At 29.3% G+C, this 21,680-nt stretch overlaps 1 protein-coding gene across 1 annotated transcript; it reads left to right on the top strand.

The window, feature by feature from the left end:
* Positions 1 to 1,164: 1,164 nt before the first annotated feature.
* ChAT (Choline acetyltransferase) lies at positions 1,165 to 17,182 on the top strand (the record flags this gene model as incomplete). The annotated part of the gene is given in 10 exon segments (XM_014419292.3): positions 1,165 to 1,234; positions 1,321 to 1,423; positions 4,180 to 4,360; positions 4,481 to 4,652; positions 4,741 to 4,961; positions 6,045 to 6,262; positions 8,345 to 8,467; positions 8,573 to 8,756; positions 9,827 to 10,024; positions 12,571 to 17,182. Coding segments are annotated over 10 exon segments (1,671 nt in total), but the record flags the coding sequence as incomplete, so codon positions are not given.
* Between the last annotated feature and the right edge of the window lie 4,498 nt (positions 17,183 to 21,680).

Below are 21,680 nucleotides of genomic sequence, written 5' to 3'. Positions count from 1 at the left end.
TTTATACTTTGACTAAAATTTATTTGTATGAATGATAGAAAAGAAAACAGAAAAAAAATTTGTAGAATTGAAACATTAGAAAAATTACACATACTTAAAGAACGCTGGGAAAATGTGTAAGGGAAGAAATAATAAATAATAAAAATAAATAATTTATAATTCTTGTACACAATGTAGAAATTTTTAAAATGTTATATTTAAAAAAAAAAAAAGGCCATCCTTCCCCGCCCTTCATGGTAGCCTTACTTATCTGACGTTTAGAACGAACAATTTCAGCGAGTAGGTTGGTCGATGAACGACATGTCACAATCTCACAAGAGGAGATCGTAACGCCAAAAAAAAGGCTATCCTTCCCCGTCTCACCTGCCCCGCTAAGCCCCCGGAGAGCGAGGGCCCTAAACGGGGTCAAAAAACGGCATCAAACAATCAAGTGATTGTGGCTATGCCTATTTTTATTAATAAGATTATAAATAATTGTGATTTATTAGTTATAAGTATGCTGTGTATAAGGCAACCCACTGAAGTTGGGGAACAAAATATTTCTTCTAATAAAGTGTTTTTCTCTCTATTAATTATATATATTTATCAACGACTGTCATCTAAAATATCTAACTGAAGAAATAAATTCGAGTTAAATGCTCAGTTATTTCTCAGTTGGAAAATTACTTAGTTTGCCTAACCGTGGTTTAATTTCCAGAAATCTGAAAGTTAAAATATACCAAACTTCTCACTGTTCTTTACGTATAAGAAACGTGGCCTCTCACATTAAGGGGAGAAGAATGCCAATTTAAAAATTAGGTAAGTGAATATGTCAACCGCAGAATTCAGATGGCTGGGAAACTTCCAACAGCGTTTAGTACAGCAAGTAAATATAATAGGGATCATAGCACCGTGGTGAATTCAATAGGTATGTAAAGGCTGGAATGATAAATAACGAATCAGTAAAAATTAAGTAGCATCCTAGTGGGTCGGCCGAAACGTAGATGGGAATATTAAGTTAGATCCGATCTTGAGGATATGTTCAATGATCCACTAAGGCTTATATTGTTATTACGTTTCTCTATCGATTAGGATAATTATTTCATTCCATTACTTAATGATTTCTAAATAAAACCTGAAAATATATTTATTCCTTAACATTAATAAATTATTCACAATTTTCAGGCTTACAACTGGTGGCTTAAAGACATGTACCTCGCAGTCCCCCTACCCCTACCTATCAACTCAAATCCAGGTATTATTTTTTCTTATCATTAACAAATTTTAATAAAATTGTTTAAACTTGTGTATTTTGTTTATTGTTTATATTATTTTTTTTAGGAATGGTATTTCCACCAAGGCAATTTAGAGGTTTTTCGGACATAGCTCGCTATGCAGCTAGGATTACAATGGGACTTTCTTTGTATAAAGAAAAGTTGGATCGGTGAGTGTATTTAAATAAAGAAATTTTAATATTTAGATAGAAAATAATTACATTAATATTACATTACTCTTCACCTTCATCAATAAAAAAAAAATTAAAAACAGCAAGATTTATTATTAGTAGTAAATCAATTATACACAGGAAATAACATGTATGTACTACATTTAACTTCTTCTACTAATACCATTGTTCAGATTTCTATTTATAACCTTTTTGCTTATAACATCAAAGCCAGTAAATTTTGTTCTTTAGTCTATTTTGGGAGTCAAGAGGATTCGAGTGAACAGAAAGCTCACGTGATAGGTATTGAGAGGGTGTGCCTACACGCGCCTCTGCTAGGCGTTACAGAGGCTGAGCCGTGTCTAAGGTAGAACCAAACTCATGTACAGCCTGACCCAATAATAATTGGCGATCAATGACAATGATATACCGGCAAGAAACTCTTCCAACACCAATGGGCGAGGATGGACAGTGTTGTCCTACCTTTTGTGAAACCTCTTCAAAGAGAGAAAGCTTTCTAAACCCCAATCCATGTACTCATGTACTCTAAATCATCCCTCTAAACTCGTAGAACAAAATATAGATCTACTAATATCAAAGCAATTTTCATTACTTCCTCCTAAGAGAGGAAAGATGTTTTCTCTTAGAAGCGTATTAAATTCTGTAAACAGAGATAAAGTATAAAAAGCGATGACTGACATGAATTTATACTAGTCCGTTAGGATGACAATTTAGAAAAATACTTGTTTTATGAAGATGCAAGGTAAACTCTCGAAAAGATTTTCCACTGGAACAGGAGTAAGTCAGCCTTTTTTGTTTTATATTTAACTCATCTCTTGAGAAAGCTATTTGGTATTCAGACAACCTGGACCTCAAAAAACAAGACAGTTCAGATTCATCGATACGCGGATGGTCCGGACCTAGCGGGATGATCTTTTGGCGTTGCAAGAATTGCTTTCGAGGCTCTGGAATAATTAGCATCATAATTGGATCTCATGACGAATGCAGAAAAGACAAAGTACAAGTGCAACTTATCTACGCATGCAGAGCTGAAAATATAGATTTGAAAGAGTTCCATCTTTCATAAACCGAGAAATTCATTTCATCGCCAAAATAATATGGATAAAGAAAAGTAGGAAAATATTTTTAGTAAACTGCACATGTTTTACTCTCCAAAAGAAGTTAAGAAGTAGAGCATTGTATAGGGACGAGAATTTATAACATACTAATACGACTGGTCCTTAACTATGGCTCTGAATGTTGGAGAGGGAGAAAAGCCCAAGAAAAATACCTTCTCATGTTGAGAGAAGCGTACTGAGAAGAATATACGGTATAGTTTAGGAGCAGGGCATCTGGAGGAGAAATAATACAGAATTTATTGCCGTATCTTGATAGAGCTAGACGTATGCATCATAATTAGACAAGATTCGATGGACGGGTCATAAAGCAAGAATAGAACCAATGAGATCCCATATAAAGCGTTTCTATGCCATAAGAATCAACGGTACGGCTGAGTACTTGATGTTCGAAATTTTAATATTTCAGCAAAAAAATTGAATACTCGTGATCTGTTCTGGGGCAGGCTTTGAATCTGTACTCTGAATCTTGGATTCAGTACTAGGTCACGAAGTGCACAATGTTTCTTGAACAACCGTCATGTGAGGAGCTAATCTAGACAAGACCACGCTCAACAACGTCCGTTAGGTTTCTTCTTTCTAGGGGTGAAACTTCTAAGCTCAAGAGTCGATCCGTGGTGACAGCAAAATATCAGCCAGAACTGGATTCGAACCGAGCCCGGACGTTATGAGTCTAGTTTCTTACTCGTTGAGCTACACATATAGTGATTATAACAAACTAATAATTTTATGGTAAAGTTTTTTGTTTTTTTTAATAGTTTATTTATTGTTATTTACAACTGTATACACATATATACAACAAGTAAATTTTCTGTAGGTGACATAGTGACATGATAAAAACATGTGGAGAATCTATCCTTCTTTTCAGACGCCTAGGAGGATTATTAGGTAATGAAGGAGAAGTCAGGTTAGAAACAAGTGGATTTGGATGGTTGAGAAGTTTATTATGGAAGGAACGGTATCTGGTTCTGGCCAAATCGGTAACATATGGAACATTGAGGTCCTGGTGGATGACTTGATTTGTGACAAAGTAAGGAGCACTAAGAATTTTACGAAGGATTTTGGACTGTAAGGATTGGATTCTGGAGGAATTTGATGGTTTAGTGGAGCCCCAAAGCTCAACTCCGTATGTCCAGATAGGCCTTATAATAGTCATGTAGATCAGTCTTTTGTAATGGATTGGCAATTTAGACCGTTTGTACAGTAAATGTTGCAATAGTCGGAATCTACGAGCAGTTTCTTGTCTTTTTAGTCTTGTATGAGAATTCCATGTCAGTCGTTTGTCGAGATGTAGTCCTATGGTAAAGTTAACCATACAAATAACAAATGGTTCTTCTTACACATTTATCATTTTCTCCTTGGAATAGTTTGGATAGCTATATTGTTCACTGATGGCATTGCAAGATAATCTCATCTGAATTATCCACCTTGTGTGTAAGAAATTTGCGAGGATGAAAAATACTTAGAAATTCTGGAAAGGTAGCTATAAAAAATATTTAGGTATATGCTACACCCTGGAATATGTAAATAAGCTTATACCTATCCAAGATTCTATAGTTCAATATTAACTGATTGAATTGTGATTTATAGACGATATTTTCAGAAATCATTTATTATTAGGAAGGAAATCGAAGTGGAGAAAGCTACATCGCGTGATAAAGGACAACCCTTCTGCATGGCCCAGAACTACCGCCTCATGACGTCTTACAGGGTGCCCGGGAATCCAACCGACAGCCTCATCAACACGGAGCCAGATGGTCCCAACCTCAACCAGCACGTCATAGTCGCTTGCAGGAATAAAGTAAGAAATTTTATATTTAATGAAATTATAATGTTTAAGTCAAAACAGAACATCATCTAAAAGCTTATACTATATTTTTATAACCTAACATTTCATGTTGTACCTTATATATTATTTCAGTTTTATGCAGTCCATTTAAGAAGAAATGGTAAAATTCTAACGGAAGAAGAAGTTGCAGGCCATATGCTTGCCATCCTTGACACAGGAACTGATACAACCATACCAGCTCTAGGTTTACTAACATCCACTCAAAGACATGTCTGGGCAGAAAATAGAGAGGCTTTGCTTGGCTGTAAGACTTTAATTCTTTATTTGTTAACAAATAAATAATTACTAAACATATGTAACAAAACTATGTTTCATAATTAATGATATTGTAGATGAGGAGAACAGAACAAACTTGGAGTTGATTGAAAACAGTCTAGGCTTGATATGCCTGGACCATCATCCTTTAGGGGAAGAGTTTTGCCGTAAAGGTAATAGAAGTGCCAGTGGGATGACTGCAGGTACAAGAGACGAAAGCAGTATGGCACACCAGATGATTCATGGAGGAGGTTCAAGACTCAATACGCCTAATAGATGGTTCGACAAAACTATCCAAGTAAGATTGTTTTAAATTTACATTAAAAAATCTCGTAAGACAGAATTAATATAATAATAAAAAGGGTTTCGTTTTTAAATTTAATTATTTGTTCAATACCTGATTCCATTTCATAAAATGTCAGTTTTGAGAGCAACATTGAACCAATTAGTATCAATTGAATAGTAAATTAATATTTTACGGAAACTTCAATTTTAAAGAGTAAGTATAGGATGATTCTCCTTTACTACAAGACTGACTATTTAAATACTACAGGAAATAGTAAGCTGTTCAACACCCATCACAGATCATCTCCTTTCATGACTTATTTTTTCCTAATAAGCTCAACATTCAAAACTAGGGATGCAATTGAAAATGTATTTCAGAAATCAATAGCCTTTCAGAATCGAAGCTTTTATTAAGAATGAATCGTATATAAACCTAAAGGCATATCTTGAATAATTACTAAAGTTGAGAATCCATTCATCATCCCTTCATACATTCACTACCTCCTTTCCTTCTCTATCTCGACTCAGTTCTTAAACTTAACATTTTGAAATTCTTTATCCAATTTTATCCATGAAGTTTCCTCTTTAAGTTCAATTAAAACTCCATATTGGTCTACCTCCTCCATTTCCCACATTCTGAGGTGATGTATGTGCTGTTTTTTTAAGGTCTGGTCCACATAGAAAATCTAACTGATTTTCATGTAAATTCAATATTTACAAGCATTGGAGCCAATATACATAATTTGATATCGATATTTTTTAAGTTTAGTTTTTATTTATTTTATTATTCAGTCAGGGATTGTTGAATAACTTTTATTTTTAAAGAAGTTTTAATTATACTGTATTGATAGTGTACTACCAAAGTAGTTGTTTTACTAGGTACTTTTATTAATAATTTTTTTTATTGTTGAACCATTTATGGTTTAAATTAATTATATTTTCTGAATGAAAATGATAAAAAATGTATTCAATTATTCTACAGTATTACTCTATTAACACAATCCTTAAATTGACATTAAATAACGAGATATAATTTTAAGTAGATAGTTTATAGAAATTTAATACAAGAGCTAATGTATACAATTATATTTTTTAGATAATAATTGGGACGGATGGTGTTAATGGTCTGTGTTATGAGCATTCAGCTTCAGAAGCGGTGGCCTTAATAAATGTTCTGGAATTAATTATAGAAACCTGTAATAGTATCAGTGCAAATGAAGTTGTTCCCTGTGTAACAGCACTTCAAGAGCTCACATGGATCGCTCCAAATCAACTAACAAGAGCAATTAATGAAGCTGCAAGGTCAATTGATAAGTAAGTATTAAGATTTATCTTGAGAAACTTTTAGAGCAGGAAAACAATTTTTGGGAGCTAATTGGTAATATTAACTACCAGCTAATTAGTGGTAACATAAATGGGTAATATAATACCAAGATGATTAGTTCTATTCATTACACTTAAAAAAAATTTAGAATAATTTCCCTTAATCTCTGATCCGAAACTCACCTACAGTTATATTTTGTTATCATTAAACAAAATGTTTAAATGTATGTCCATTTTATATATATTTTTACACTTAAATAAAAGTACTTAGGTAATAAACAATATGAATTTCAAATAGTTTTTACATAGCCATGGCATCATCATCTGATTTAGAACTAAACGCTAAACAAAGAGAGCTAAGTCCAAAATTATCAAAAATAATTTGGGAATTTATAGTTGTTCTGAGGGGAGAATTTCAAATCATCTCTTCAGAATTTACTCAAAACATTACTCCAATAAATGTGAGCCATGATAAACAAAACAGGAAGAAATACAAAGAAAATAAAGTATGCATTAAATTTTATATTCATCACAAAACAGAACCACCAAATCTGAATCAAACGAGTAGAACATGTTTCAAGAGTGGAAACCTAACGTCTTACCAGGATGACATACAAGGCTAAGGTTGACAGGAGATTGCCTGGTCGAAGACCTCCACAAACCTGAGGGAAAGGAATAGATATAATAATTTATGTAAAGAGGTATAATTAATTAGAGTTCTATACAGGCTGTAAAAAAACCTAGACATACTGTACACTCATCTGTGGGAGAAGATAAATTATTATGATTACAAAGTTTTAAAGGTTGTTTACTTTTTTAATTTAATTATATTTATCTTAAAATTCAGTAAAGATCTTAATTATCAATTGATTACAAATAAAAAAGTGGCAACTTTTTTTTTACTCTCGGTTTACCTTCTCATAATTATACCTAAAAAACACTGAAAGCAAAAGAAAGAAAGAACATGAGTGCGAAAATCACCTGATAAGGTACTTATTCATAATAAATAATCAAACAAGCCTTCTGAATCATATGTATTTTTCTTTATGATGAATTTTTCGTTTTAAGACCAAAATCATAGCAAAAATGTAAGTACGAATGCATTCTTCGTATGTATAATTAAGATAAATTTTTGAGTTTCTAAATTGGAGGGTACATGGTTGATTAATCGTTCTGCTGACTTAAATTTTCTCTTAGAACATTACAAGTATGTTTTAATTCATTCTTTAAGAAATTTAGTAATAAAAAAAGAATTGATAATAGAGAAAAATAAGTTTGTTTTATCTTTCTTGTGGATAGGTAAAAGTCAAATTTTTTTATTTAATTTTTTGTTATCTTTCATATTAAATTTCTACTACTAAACAATCCATAATTTTCAATGTAAGGGGTAATCTATAAACAGTAAAAAAAAAAATTGTAATGAGTGAAATTGGTTTAAAATTTGAAGATTTATTTCCCATTGACCTTAAAACAAAAAAAAAAATCAAAAACCTGTAACATTACAAGTGATAATAGGTTCTATTAATCCTCTTAATAAAATAAATGATCATTCATCTTAGAAAAATGTATAAACTTTCATTTGTGAGGTAATTAGAAAACAAATTATAACTAAGAATGTAGTTGCACTTTTGAGAATAAAAAAAAATTCTATAAAATGAAAAATATTTAAATATAATTTCAAAACAGTGACCCATAATCCAACTGTTAAAATTGAAGACGATTTTAATTCTTCCTAGAAATTTAAGAAATTCCGTAATGAAATTTAATATGTCATGATTTGGAGGGAAAAGGAATGCTTCATTTCAAGGAATGGTAGAAAACCGATGTCTAGTCTTCCTAATACTTGTTATTTAAGTTAAACTATGACTTCTGATTATATTTACATCAGTGTATAACTTGTTAATTATATAATGGTGAATTATTGGCAAAGAGGCTTAATTGACCACTTCATTGACTAACCATTTATATTTATTCATAGAGAGAAAATGTTTAAAAGTACTAAATATATATAGTAATAAATAGATAAATATTAACTAAAATCGTTTATTCAATTTTTTTGTTTATTCATTACAGTTTAATTGAAGATTTTGATTATTATGTTTACCATTTTGATGGATATGGCAAAAGGTTTATCAAGTCCTGCAAAGTCAGTCCTGATGCTTACATCCAAATGGCATTACAGTTGGCCTATTACAAGTGAGTATCAATAACTTAAACTAAGAGATTCCACAAACAATTAAAATTATTTTTTATTATAAAAAATATCTCAACTATTGACGATTATAAATAATTTTTTTTCAGATTATATGGTAAGCTAACAGCAACATACGAGAGTGCTTCAACCCGTAGATTTCGACTGGGTAGAGTAGATTGTATCAGGTCAGCAACTTGGGAAGTTTTACAGTGGGTTTCAGCAATGGCTCAATCTGATGACACTAATGACCCTTTAAACCCCACAAAGAGAGTTACTTTCAGCTTGGCAACGGTAAGATTATTTTATAAAGTTAAGAAACATACTAATATTAATTAATTTGTAACCATAGCTAATTAATTTACTTATTAGAATAGTCGATTGTTCCTCCAACAAATGTTAGTGTAAGACATGACATGTCAGAAGGTGCAGTAAGAGAAGACGATACTAAAATGTAAATCTCCTTCTTATCGCCATACTACTCTCTCCTCATATTGTTCTTCCATTACTCTTTTTTCCATACATAAGATATTCACTTATGATTGTCTTCTTTAAAGTGTCCCTTAATTGGGGAAAGAACCTAACTGTTGAGCGTGGTAATGAACAAATAATCTACATGCACAATTGTTCTAAAAACATTTCCTTACCAAGCACTGAACCCATGAAGGTCAGAGGTTGTAACGTTCAGACATTATTTATATATTTCATTATATACTGTATATAGTTATCTTTCTTATATTTCTCATGATATTAATTGTTATTGTTGACACAAAAAAGTTTGAAACATCATAATTATTTTCATACTGTTGGTTATCGTCTTAGTTTGTTTTATACTTTTTTTTTTTTTTTCGAAATAATGGTTATTATTTCATTGTTTACAAATCCTAGAGCACACACTGACCAAGCCCTTTTATTAAATACAGGGTAACAGTGAGATGCGGATAAATCACTATTGTCGAGTGATGATTATGAAGCTATTAAATTATATAAAATCTTTAAGGATGATCACCTAATCAGGTCATTAAATTAATTTTAATAAAACAAATTATATGTATAGAAATAGAAATATTGATAATTTAGGTAGTATAAAGGTTAAGATGAGTATGAAAAATTGTCTAGAGTCTTATTAGTGTTATCTAATTTAATATTTGCAAATACTATTTAAAAAACACTAAAATAACTTGATTATTTTGTTATTAGTTTTTATTATTTCTTTTTCCAGACTGACTGAATTTTAGAGATAATTTAATGTTTCTAATTATTTAAAATAATAATAGTTAATTAATATGAATTCATGGTATTAAAGAATTCATTTATGTAAACAAAAACATTTTCTGGTTTTAATACTTTTTTTATTATTTTAGGATGAAGAAAAACTAGCACTTTTTGATGCAGCGATGAAAAAACAAACAGAAATAATGGTTGATAATATCATGGGTCAAGGGATAGATATTCACCTGCTCGGACTTAGGGAACAGTCAAAACTTATAGGAATATTCCCAGATATCTTTCAGGACAAATCATACAAGCTCTTGAATCATTTTGGATTGAGCACGAGCCAGGTATTAAACTTTTTTTTAATTCAAACTATATTTTTTATAGGCAAGCATTCAGTGAGCTCTTGTCTTCTACTGTTACAGAGAGATACTCATGTGCATAGCAGTGTGTCAGTAAAATGTTGCTATCGTTACTAACTGCTAAGTACATTTGTAGTTGAACCTTTCTTACTACTTATTAATAATTTTTAATTATGGTAAAATGGGGTAAGTGCATATCCGGAGTAGTATCATACATACATAGGATACATCGAACTTGTTTTATTTAGAGAGCCAACATCTAATTTAAATTAAATAGATTGAATCACTTCAGATTACCATAAATGGTTAAATAGAGCAATATTTAAAAAGCACCTGAAATTGAAAAACGGTGTCACAATTTCACAAGAGGAGATCAAAAGACTTGATGGGGCTTGAATTGAATGCAGAAAAGACCGAATACATGGTCACAGAGGAAATACCCAGGCCCGGTGAAGAAATCGGGATAGGAGAATATAATTTTGGAAAAGTCCCCTAGTTTGTGTATCTTGGATCGCTCATAACCCAAGACAATGTTGTGGACTCCGAAATTAAACGAAAAGTCCTATGTGCCAACCGCTGTTATTATAGCCTCAGTCCCTATTTTAGAAGCCGTGTCTTGTCTAAGAACACCAAGATTTATTTGTATAAAACAATTATTTGGCCAATTATTCTGTATGGCTCAGAAACGTGGACTATCTCCAAGGATGGTAACCACAACTTAATGGTATCGGAGAGGAAGATCCTCCGTAAAATATTTGGAGCTGTCAAGTTTGACCAGATATGGAGACGTTGAACAAACCAGGAGCTCAAAGTTTTATATAAGAAACTAGATGTTGTCCAGTTTGTGAGGCTCAGTAGATTAAGGTGGGCAGGACATGTTGCTCGGATGGCTGAGAGTGATCTGCCAAGGAAAATAGTGACAGAGGTAGTGAGAGAGCAAGACGCAGAGAAAGACCACGCCTTCGATGGAGTGATAGTGTGAGTGGTGATGCCAGGACCAAGATGGGAGAGAGGAACTGGATGGCGGCCGCACAAGATAGAAATGATGGGTGGAGGCTGATGCAGGAGGCCAGGACTCAACATCAAGTTGTGGAGCCAAATTAATCATAATAATAATAAGATCAAAAGACAAAAAAAAGGCAATCCTTGCCAGCCGGTCCCGCTCCACTAATAAATCCAAAAAGTGATGTTCATACCCTTTTTTTTATATTTTATGACTTGCTATTCATTTCCAGTATCTTTTTTATAATTTTAACAAATCATCTTTTTATTGCATAGTATAGTTCTTTTAATTGTTTTTTTTTTTACCAAGTTATGATGCAGATTTCCCTCAAATATGGATGGATTCATTTCTTATTTGAGCATCATAAATGGTATTATAACTGCCCCTCCCCATCTTGGCCTTAAGTCCAGATGGGCCACCCGCATTTAAATTCTGCCTTAGTGGGTCACTGACTTTGGTGGGTTGAGAATCACTGCTGTAAACTACAAAATGCAAACTAAACACACTACCTTATCTTATTTTGGTTTGGGCTCCCGCTACTTCCCTTTTTTTTTTTTTAGATTTCTTCTAGATTACATTTGATTAATTTTTATTAGAGAGATTTAGTTTATGAGTTTAACATTATTGCAATAACTTAGAAGTATATCAATTGTAATTACCTTTCAAGGTCCATTTTATATAAGGGTGGATTATTATTTTTTTAAGGATACTACTTCTCCTCCTATCGATACAACAGGTGCATGAAGCTACTCTTGCCTGTTTAATACCCGCCAATCATTTCTTACATGGTTAATATAGATCTCAAGTTGCCGAAGATCTTGCCCAGCATTATCCCTCCATCACCCCTTTCAGCCTGCATAACCTACGAATAGGACCAAGCTATTTCAGTCTTTGTATTTCAATATAAGATGAGTTGTTGATTTCCTTATGAAGCTGAAATCATTCCCTGTTTTTCTTTGTTGCAAATTAACACTCTCACACACAGGTTCTAGAATTGTCCTCAAAATTACTTCTTTAAAACTGTCTAGCAGATTGATGCTTTTAATGTTAATTAATTGATAATAATTGATGACTACTGACCTTATAAGGATCTTATACGACATAAACTTGGTGGTGTTGCTTATAAGTTTTCTTTTATAACTCTCATTTAGAAATAGGTTTTTAAGAAGACTAGTTACGAATTACCCATTTATATTGTGATTAAAAGTGCATGTTTTATTTTTCATTTTTATACCAGGTGGAGTTGTAGAGGAACCTCAACAATGTTTTTTCAGAATAAAAATTTACGGTTAGTCACCCACTGTTATTTTTTCCCAAAGAATCATGTTGACATGTTTCAGAGGGTTAATGATTGAATTTTCCAACCAATATAAATATAGCTTTATTTTGGTTATGATTATATACAAAACTTGGGTTTGAGGTCATTAAATTCCTTCTCCACCTGGTATACACAGGATTAACTGATTTTGATTATAAATTAACAAACCCTAAAATTAATATTTATTTACAATTGTTTCGAACTTACTAGGTAGCAACGAAGATTGGATTTATGGGTTATGGACCAGTGGAACCAGATGGTTATGGAGCTTCGTACAACATACATGAAGACTCGGTCGTATTTTGTCTGTCTGCGTTTTATTCATCAGAACTTACAAGTACTTCTCGATTCGCACAAAGTCTTGAAGAAAGTTTTAATATTATGCAAGCGCTTCTTCAAATTCGATTGTAAAAAAAAAAAAAAAAAAATGCATTAAACTTTATCATTTAATACTTGTATGTAGTCTATAGCACTTTTCTCAGAATCTTATAGTTTAGAAACTGACTAAAGACTTCTAATTAATTTATCAATAGGAGTATTATTAGGATTATTTATTTTTAAAAAAAACTTTAGTAATATATAAGCATATTGCTAAACGGAACATATCATTGTTAAGAACTGAAAGTTACCTATTAATTTGACCTAGTAATGTAAGCATATTTTAATTGTAAAAAAAGATGATTATTTATTTTCATTGGACTAACATTTACTTGCTTTGTTAGTAAATGTGACCAAGAACAATACATATCATAAAACATATCGTTAGGTTTTAAGATTAGATATAAGTCAAGTTTGACATCTGATAAACTAATGCATATCATAAAAAGTGTTAATCTATATTTATTAATTAGTATCTTAAGACCAAAGACTAGCTCATAATATAAGTTACTTTTAAATGTGATTATTTAAAAAATTGTTGAATTATATCAAATGTTTCGTTAGATATTTGAGGATTTAATTGCGTTAACTTTTGGCTGGTTCCAATACAGATTTTATTTATTATTCAGTAATGTTAAAATTATGTTTCATTATAAATGTTATGAACCATCCCATGTTTTATTATATGTTGATTAACTATATTGTTAATGTACAGTCGAACCTCTAATTATTGAGCCTAAAAGATTCCTTAAACAAAGTTTGAACTTTCTTGAAATTTTGATTGTAAGAGAACTTTTAATTTTTTATGATAGATAAACATATATCAATGTTAATATTTTCATGTTAAAATATGTATATTTTATAGCCAAAACTATTTTATAAAGTTATAATTATACATAATTTTTTTTTTATAAAATTTATTTAAATATTTAATTGAAGATTTTTTAAATACTAAATAGACATTTAATATAAGTACAAATAGTAATAATAATAAAATTTATTTGATAGGCAGAAAGGATTTTTATAATTAAAATTTAAATTTATGAAATGAAATATAATGTTTAACCGAGGGAAGAATTTCCACTAGAAGTAATACAACTGTACAGGTCAATGAAATTACTAGTCTAGTAACACATATACTTGTAGAAAGACATTATGAATTTATGGGACTGGTTATTTCAAAATTATGAGCACACTTCATAACAAATAAATAATGAATCACGAATAAAACAATTTTAAAGAAAAATAATGATAAAGATCATAAATTTTTTTTTTGTATACTTGAATTTTCTTGGAAAGTTGGTGACTGAAAAGATAAGGAAATGCGAGGCTAGAGAGAAAACTTAATGTTGTAAGTTTCAATTAAAGTTATGACCAAATGCCAAAAAAAAACGCTCCTTGAAAAAATAATTGTAACAAGAAGGAAAAAGGGATGTTCATGGAAATGTCAGCCCTATGATGTCGAGGATAATACCAAAGGAATGAAAGTAACAAGTGAGAGAATCGTACTCTAGGGGACTTTAAGGAAGGCCAAGGCGCTGATCTATAGAATCACATTCAAGTTTCAATTGAATCTGACATAATTGTGTAAGGTACTATAAAGAATAGCATAAAGGATTTTTCAAAGGAAAATATTGTGTAAGAGGAACAGAAGGAAAGAAGAAAATTAAGAATAAACAAAGGTTTTTGAGATCTCATGGGTTGATTTAAGGAGGTATCCAGAAAATATGCTGTGAGATAGCACCAAAACATAATAAGGGAGTTTCATATATACTATTATTAAACTATTCAATCTCAATTCGAGACCAACAAACATGCTCTCACACACCAAGAGACCATTGTAATTCCAAGAAAAAAATTCTATAAGTAAAATTTTTTGATACATGAAGGTTCAATACATAAAGGTTCAACTGTACTTTCAAGATTATTAAAGATAAGCAAACCAGTTTAGAATTCCTAAAGAATGTAACCTTCTAGTTGTTAAAAATAAAATAATTTATGACATACACGATGTATAATTATTTGTGTGTTTTTAAATATATATATACGTAAGTGTTTAAATACTTAATAAGTGGTTAAATAGTAATAATTGGATGTTTCCTGCTTTAGGGCATAGTCTAGAAACTGTTTAGGCAGGCTGCACGTGTATTAGCAATAGATAAATAACTGAATATTTTAAATAATTAGATAACCATTGAATTATAATATTTCATAAAATTTAAATATCAATATTTCATAAGAGTGGCTTGTTTATTAATCATAGATTATATCTATTTTGTGCATATAACTACTAATGAATTTGATTGTGAGCAATGGAAAATTAATATTATATGAAACTTTTTATCTTTTATGTATGTTCAGAAATATAAATCATTTTATATACATAGAGTGCGTAAGTTCTTAAAGGATGAATTATAAGAATTATCTGTGCAGTTGTGAAACAACAGCAAGTACTTATCGAAATATTTTCAAAAAAATCTTTCAGACGATTTAACATTAGGAATGACTCAACAAAACATAAATTAGATTTTAGAATATAATTATAAGATTCCAAACACAAACCCTAGGATCTCTTAAACATCAGTAAACAAATCAATGGTCAACTTTTCACCAATTCAGACATCAGGACAAAAACACAATAATACAAGATACAGCAAATCTCACATTATAGTCTGTTAGTGAAAAGACATATCAACTAGAGATGATCATCACTCTTCTTATAATACGGGTTTTATACTGTCTTCAGTTGCTTTGTCTTTTTATATTATTGATGTTATATGTGCTTAATTTTATCTGTATATATGTGATATTGTGTTTTCTTCTCTGATGATTACTGAACTGGCTTATTTTCCATTATTTTGGAATTATACCCTTCCAAAAAAAAACTATACCCTTAAAAAAATTATATAATTCATGTTTTAAAAATGTTTACATTGAATAACTTCTATATGATAATTAACAGGAAAATTAAAAACCTTCGCACTTCTGACTCCCTAATTTAGGCAGTTCAAAAAACAAAGTTAAGGTTAGGGAAATAAAATTGGCTACATTAAATATTGCATACCAAGAATGTGTAGTTAGATGAAATTAAGGTTGACAAGAAATCGAGTAGTGTTCTAACAAAAGGACTTTAGTACCTCAAACGTCATCTTATTAATTAATAAAGGATGGTTAAGGTGTGAGGGTTTTTAATTTCCCCAGAAATTATTCTACAGAAAAATTCAGAAACCTTAGAAAATAGTACTATTTTGAAGTATTGGACTACTTTTAAAGTAACTCTTAAAACTGATATTTATTATAAGTTTGTTAAAGTAAGATTGTGAAAAGTTTATAAAGCACAAAATGTAAAAAATCTTAAGGTAATTTAAGTTTTGCTTCCCATTTATTGTTGACCCCCTTACTTTAACGATTGAGAATAAAGACACCCTGTGTATGCGAAATGTTTATTTTAAGTTTAAATTATGAATATAATGCCCTATCATAACAAATAATTTAATAATGAAAAGAAAAAATCATTCGCTAGACATCTAGATAATGCCATTTGTGAGTGACAGAAAAATTATATTAGTCAATATAATATAAAATAGATAAAAAAATCAATAAGATTTAATTTAAATGTGTAAAGATTTTGTAGTCTGAATGCACCCTTTTACTAATAAGAAATGTCAACATAATTTTTTAAAAAATAATTTTCAAATTTCTCACCAAGTCAGATATTTGAGGCTTATATTGCTTTGTCATAACAATACTAAAAATAATCTATTCACTGTTCATTACTATTAAAATTATGTTTCATTATAAGCACTATAACCAGAGACCAGAATGTTATGGATTAACAAAATATATATTTATTCTTTGATTATAATAATATAATGAATATTGAGTTTAAATGTAAGCAAGAAAAAGAGGGAAAATTAAACTTGCTGCAAATGTGAAACAATCGCTTACTTATAACCTAAAAATAAATCTTTTGTATTTTTTGATAACCAAAAACGTAAAGGAAACAGAAAATATAAAATTAAATGTTAATAAAAAAATGAAAAAGTATTTTTAGAGATTTTAATTTTAAGATTACAACTCAATTTTTTTCTTACCAGATATTTAATCTTGAATAAAAGTTCATTTATATAAAAATAATGGTTTCTATGTCAAAGAAAAAATATTATATTAATCAAAATATTAAAATATATGCAATTCCCGACAAATACGGAATTCAAAAGTAGATTTATGGATTCAATTTTGTCACTATTTACTAATATTAAAATATATTCATGCAATACTCACCCTTGGAGCAACATTGCTGCAATCACAAATTCATAAATTGATGAGAACAAGAATTTAAAGTTTTTAAAATTAATTATCGTAAAAAATTAGATAAAAATCATATACCAAACTAAGACATTGTCATCCACATTTTGAGTTCAAATATTTAATTTGCCATTTATGGTATTTAAAATAAAAAACTATCTATATAAATAACTGATCGTATTATTTCAAATATGGAGAAGATGGTCAGGGTTGCGGTCAAAAAGAACAAAAATAGTTAACAAATATTTATTTTCCAAATAGTTGTTAACTACTTTTGTTCTTTCTGACCGCAATCCAGACCATCTTCTTATTTTAAAAAAAAAAAAATATTTTTTTCAACAGTTAAATTGAGCATAACTAGCAAATATATCATCATTTCCCTAAAATTTGCATTATTTTTTAAACAAGAGATTAATTGTGTCATAGTTATTCTTAATAGAGGGATAATATCATTATGTATTAATGTCCACTACATCTATGTAGTTCCCAATACAAATATTCTTAACTAATCATCACGCATGACTGATTATTCTGAACGTGTGGCATTGGGAAAGAGGATCAAGAGTGGGAAAGTCATAAATATAAATTTGCCATATTACCTCAAAAAGATAACGTAACATATCTGTCTAGTTTATCTCAAATAGAGCTGACTTCTGAGAATACTTTTATATTATATTACTAACCCATTTTATAAAAAACTTGGACCTGCATCAATGTTGTACCAAAAGTAAGAACTGCTCAAAATGAACAAACGAAACTCGATTTTAGAAAGACCTGATCTCTAGTTATGAGGCAAGTTAATTTCAATTAAATAAAATAATTTGAAACTATATACCTGAAGTGTCTAATGGATAATAATTATTTTTTTATTTAACATGATATGATCAAATCAATTATTAGGAAACCAAATACTTTTTTACTTCAAAAATGTACACAACAATATATTTTTAAATATAAAGTTTTTATAACAAATTAAACTTACCTTTTTATCCCATTAGATTTTGTGCAATGTGTGAACAGAAAAAAAAGGACATTATTTTCAAATAATTATTTGAATATAAATTGGTTATTATTTTTCCTGACAGAAAACATTGAGATCTTCAATGATGAATGAAATTGTTTACTTTTAAGTTTTTATCAATTTTTTAAGTGGCAGATCAGCAGTATATGTATATCCTATTTATTTTGTTTACAAAATATTTAAAAGTAGTTGGTTGCTTCAAGTATACCTTTATCTCAATCTAAACGGAGAATCATAAAGTTGTAAAAAGGTAATGCATTCATAAAAGCAATGATTTTAGAAGGATAAGTGTGAATTTGGTGTTCAAAACCTAAGTAAACATATATAAATTTCTACCATAACAACGTATACAATCAAAATATTGGTTAAAGAAAATTTTATTAGTTAATAAGGTTTACTCACGACTCAGTGAGGCTCCACTGTATCTCTTGCCTATTGTTTTATTTCAACAAAAATTACCTGAAACATATATTAAGAATTTTCAGTATTACATAAAGTTAATTAAATTATTTGGAAAATGGAAAAATCTGTATTTTTATAACTAATATCATGATATGAAGCCAATGAGAGTATTATTATACATATATGTCAAACTTAACGTCCGAATTTCATGATTTGAAAAAATGTAACTTAACAAATGTTTTGATACTCTTAAATATCAAATTTAAGAGAGTGTAATTAACTTACTTTGGTTTATTTTCATATATGTCAATAAAATCTTATTTGTTCATTTATGTATGTATTTTAAAGTTTGTTATTACATTGACAATATTAATACATAGTTATCTAAGTATTGCTATCAATGTAAAGAACTATCGCTTATATGCATCACAGTATTTTATAACAACTTAAATGTTACTGATGGATTCAAAGATTACTGTATATGATTATTTTATTGATGTTATATAATAAAGTATTGATAATCTAATTATTAATCGATTTTTTTCTCACATAAATATCTTTTATCAAATTTTCATTGATTTAACCGACCATGATGGAGGAATAAATTTGTTCACAAAGATATATATACAATTAACATAGCTCTCCTATCAAAGCTTTTTTATTTACTCATAAACATGTCTTCTATATTCGTAAACTCGCAACTTCTCAGCTCCTTTTCAGCCTTTAGTATGTATTGTCAGAAATATTTGTTATACCCGTAATTATATAAGTCTATTAGATTGATCATAGTTTCTTATCAAGTATCCTTTAACTTTTTTATAAGTGTTCTTGTACAATGGCTATGTTAAATCCGTGTGCTGTGTACATTGTTACTGACATATGGCAAGTGTGTAGTAAGTTGCTATGTTCATGATTGGAGTATAAGTAAGATATGTTTTATTTTTTTAACTATCAATAACATTCAAAATTAAGAAATTATAGGGGAAACCCAGATCAAATGTATGTCAATGAAATTGCAGGGACACTGAAATCACTTGAAGAAAAATTAATTATTTTAGTTGATTATAGTTGGGTGTAAAGATTAATCAGTCATTCCCGCGCAATAAAAATAAGCTTGATCTTGTATATCATGACATTTCTAAGTTCAAAATTCTACTAACTACATATTTTTTTTCTCTAAAGTAAAGTTTTAAGCTAAGTGATATATTTATTATCTGTTAATAGCTTTTTAAAAAATGGCTCACCATAGTGAGTTTCTAAAGCACTTTTTTTTATTTTTAGAACTACTAACTACACATAAATCTATCTATTTTCTGTTCATCGATGATTTTTGAGAATAAGATAGTTTTATTTGGAGATATTCAGTGTTGCGGGCAAGAAAAATCAAAAATATTTTTCAACAAATTGAACATTTATTGATGGCAAAACCAAAGTTCTTATTATTGTAGACCTCTACCAGTCCCAACAGTCTTGATGAAGACCTATAATTTGGGTCGAAATGTTGAAAATTATTTTTTGTTTTTCTTGACCGCAGCATTGACCATCTATTCCTAATTATCAATCATTTAGATATAATAAGATAGCTGTTCATGTTTCCAGTTATTCAATTTGACTTTTGGAATAGAATAGAAACCTATTCTGCATTTCCTACTTATGATATCCATCAAATTTAATTTTTTATCAACTATTTTGACTGGATGATGTATGCACATAAAAATTTATTGATTAACATAGAAATATCAGAAAACTGTTGCCTGAAATGGATAAATATTTTAATTATGTAATAACAGAATATATACATGAGAATAAACAATTAACAAGCAGTATTATTCTAAAATATCTCTGGTGATTTAGTAGAAGAAAAAGGAGGATTTCACTACCTGTATTTCATTACATAGTTCACAATTATCACATTGAATTCTTATATGAAATACATTCACTCACAAAACATGATTGAATATCTAATTTAAAATGAATTAATAAAGACAGAAAGAGACGCCAGAGAAAGAGCCAAAAACTGAAAATTTTCACCAACAGCTTATGTATACTATGAAAGTATTAATATATATTATAAATTATACAAGTTATTATTATTGTTATTATAAAGATGGGAATTTTTAATTTCTTTTGGCTAAATAATAATTTATTTTGTAAATTTTTGGCTAAATAATAATTTATTTTAGTCTATTATACATATTGACAATTAGTATAAAGACATTTTTTTCTATTTATTAATGTAAATAAATGTTTTATTTTAATCAATTAACAGAAATGTAAATCTTCAATTCAAGAAATTATGTAAATTAAAATATGAAAATACGTGTATATTCAAGAGAAAATTATTAGTTATAAATAACCTCTTTGGCAGTGTAAGGAGAAGGAAGGAAGCGCGAAACAAGACAAAATGGCCGATAGTGACGCTATATGTAGAATTGCATTTAAAAATTTAAAGTTTTTATAATTCTTACTTTTTTTAAGAATATTATCTTGGTTTAAGCGGCTTTCGTAATCAAAACTTCATAGCAAGAAAAAACAAAGAATAAGGGACCTTAAAAACATATTTCATAAAAGTAAGACAATTACCCAAAAGCAAATTTCTAGCTTTCAATTGGTAGTTGTATTAAAATCAAATTTTATTTGGTTATAGAGATCATTTTAAATTTCTCAGAAGTCAGAATTGACAATATATTAAACAAGATTATCAGATCTAAAAAGTGATGGTATTTGTTTATAAAAAAATTAAAATGCATGTCTTACCCATAGATTAAAAGTCAAACATTCAGATTTAGATAGTTTTTTTTTTATGTAGTTACAGAAACTAGCCAATTAGATTATATAACAATAATATATAAATAAATAATAACTACTGTATTTTTTTTTAATCGATTCTTGCAACTTTATTGGAAGAATTAAAGTAGCTGACCACCTAAAAATATCATTTTAAGTTGGTTTAGCCTCTTCGTGTTTGATATGCTATTTTAAAAAAGCTTAGGAATGTTTGATAGACCTTAATTTTATTGATAAATAGTTAAAAAATATTCATAAGATAGATTCATGAGTTTAATTTGAATATATTATTGCAGACATAATAGTTCTTATTTAAAATGAGTAATGTTTCCTTGAGGGAATGTAGTTAAAAAAATTGAAGCCCTAAAAAAATGGTTTGGGTGTGTTAACTCACTTTTTAACCAAAATGCTTTTATTAGTTTTT

Source organism: Halyomorpha halys, unplaced genomic scaffold (assembly GCF_000696795.3).
Source record: "Halyomorpha halys isolate HHAL.00 unplaced genomic scaffold, Hhal_1.1 Scaffold230.1, whole genome shotgun sequence".
Lineage (NCBI taxonomy): Eukaryota > Metazoa > Arthropoda > Insecta > Hemiptera > Pentatomidae > Halyomorpha > Halyomorpha halys.
Note: the sequence above shows the minus strand (reverse complement) of the source record. Positions and strands in the feature narration are given on the sequence as shown.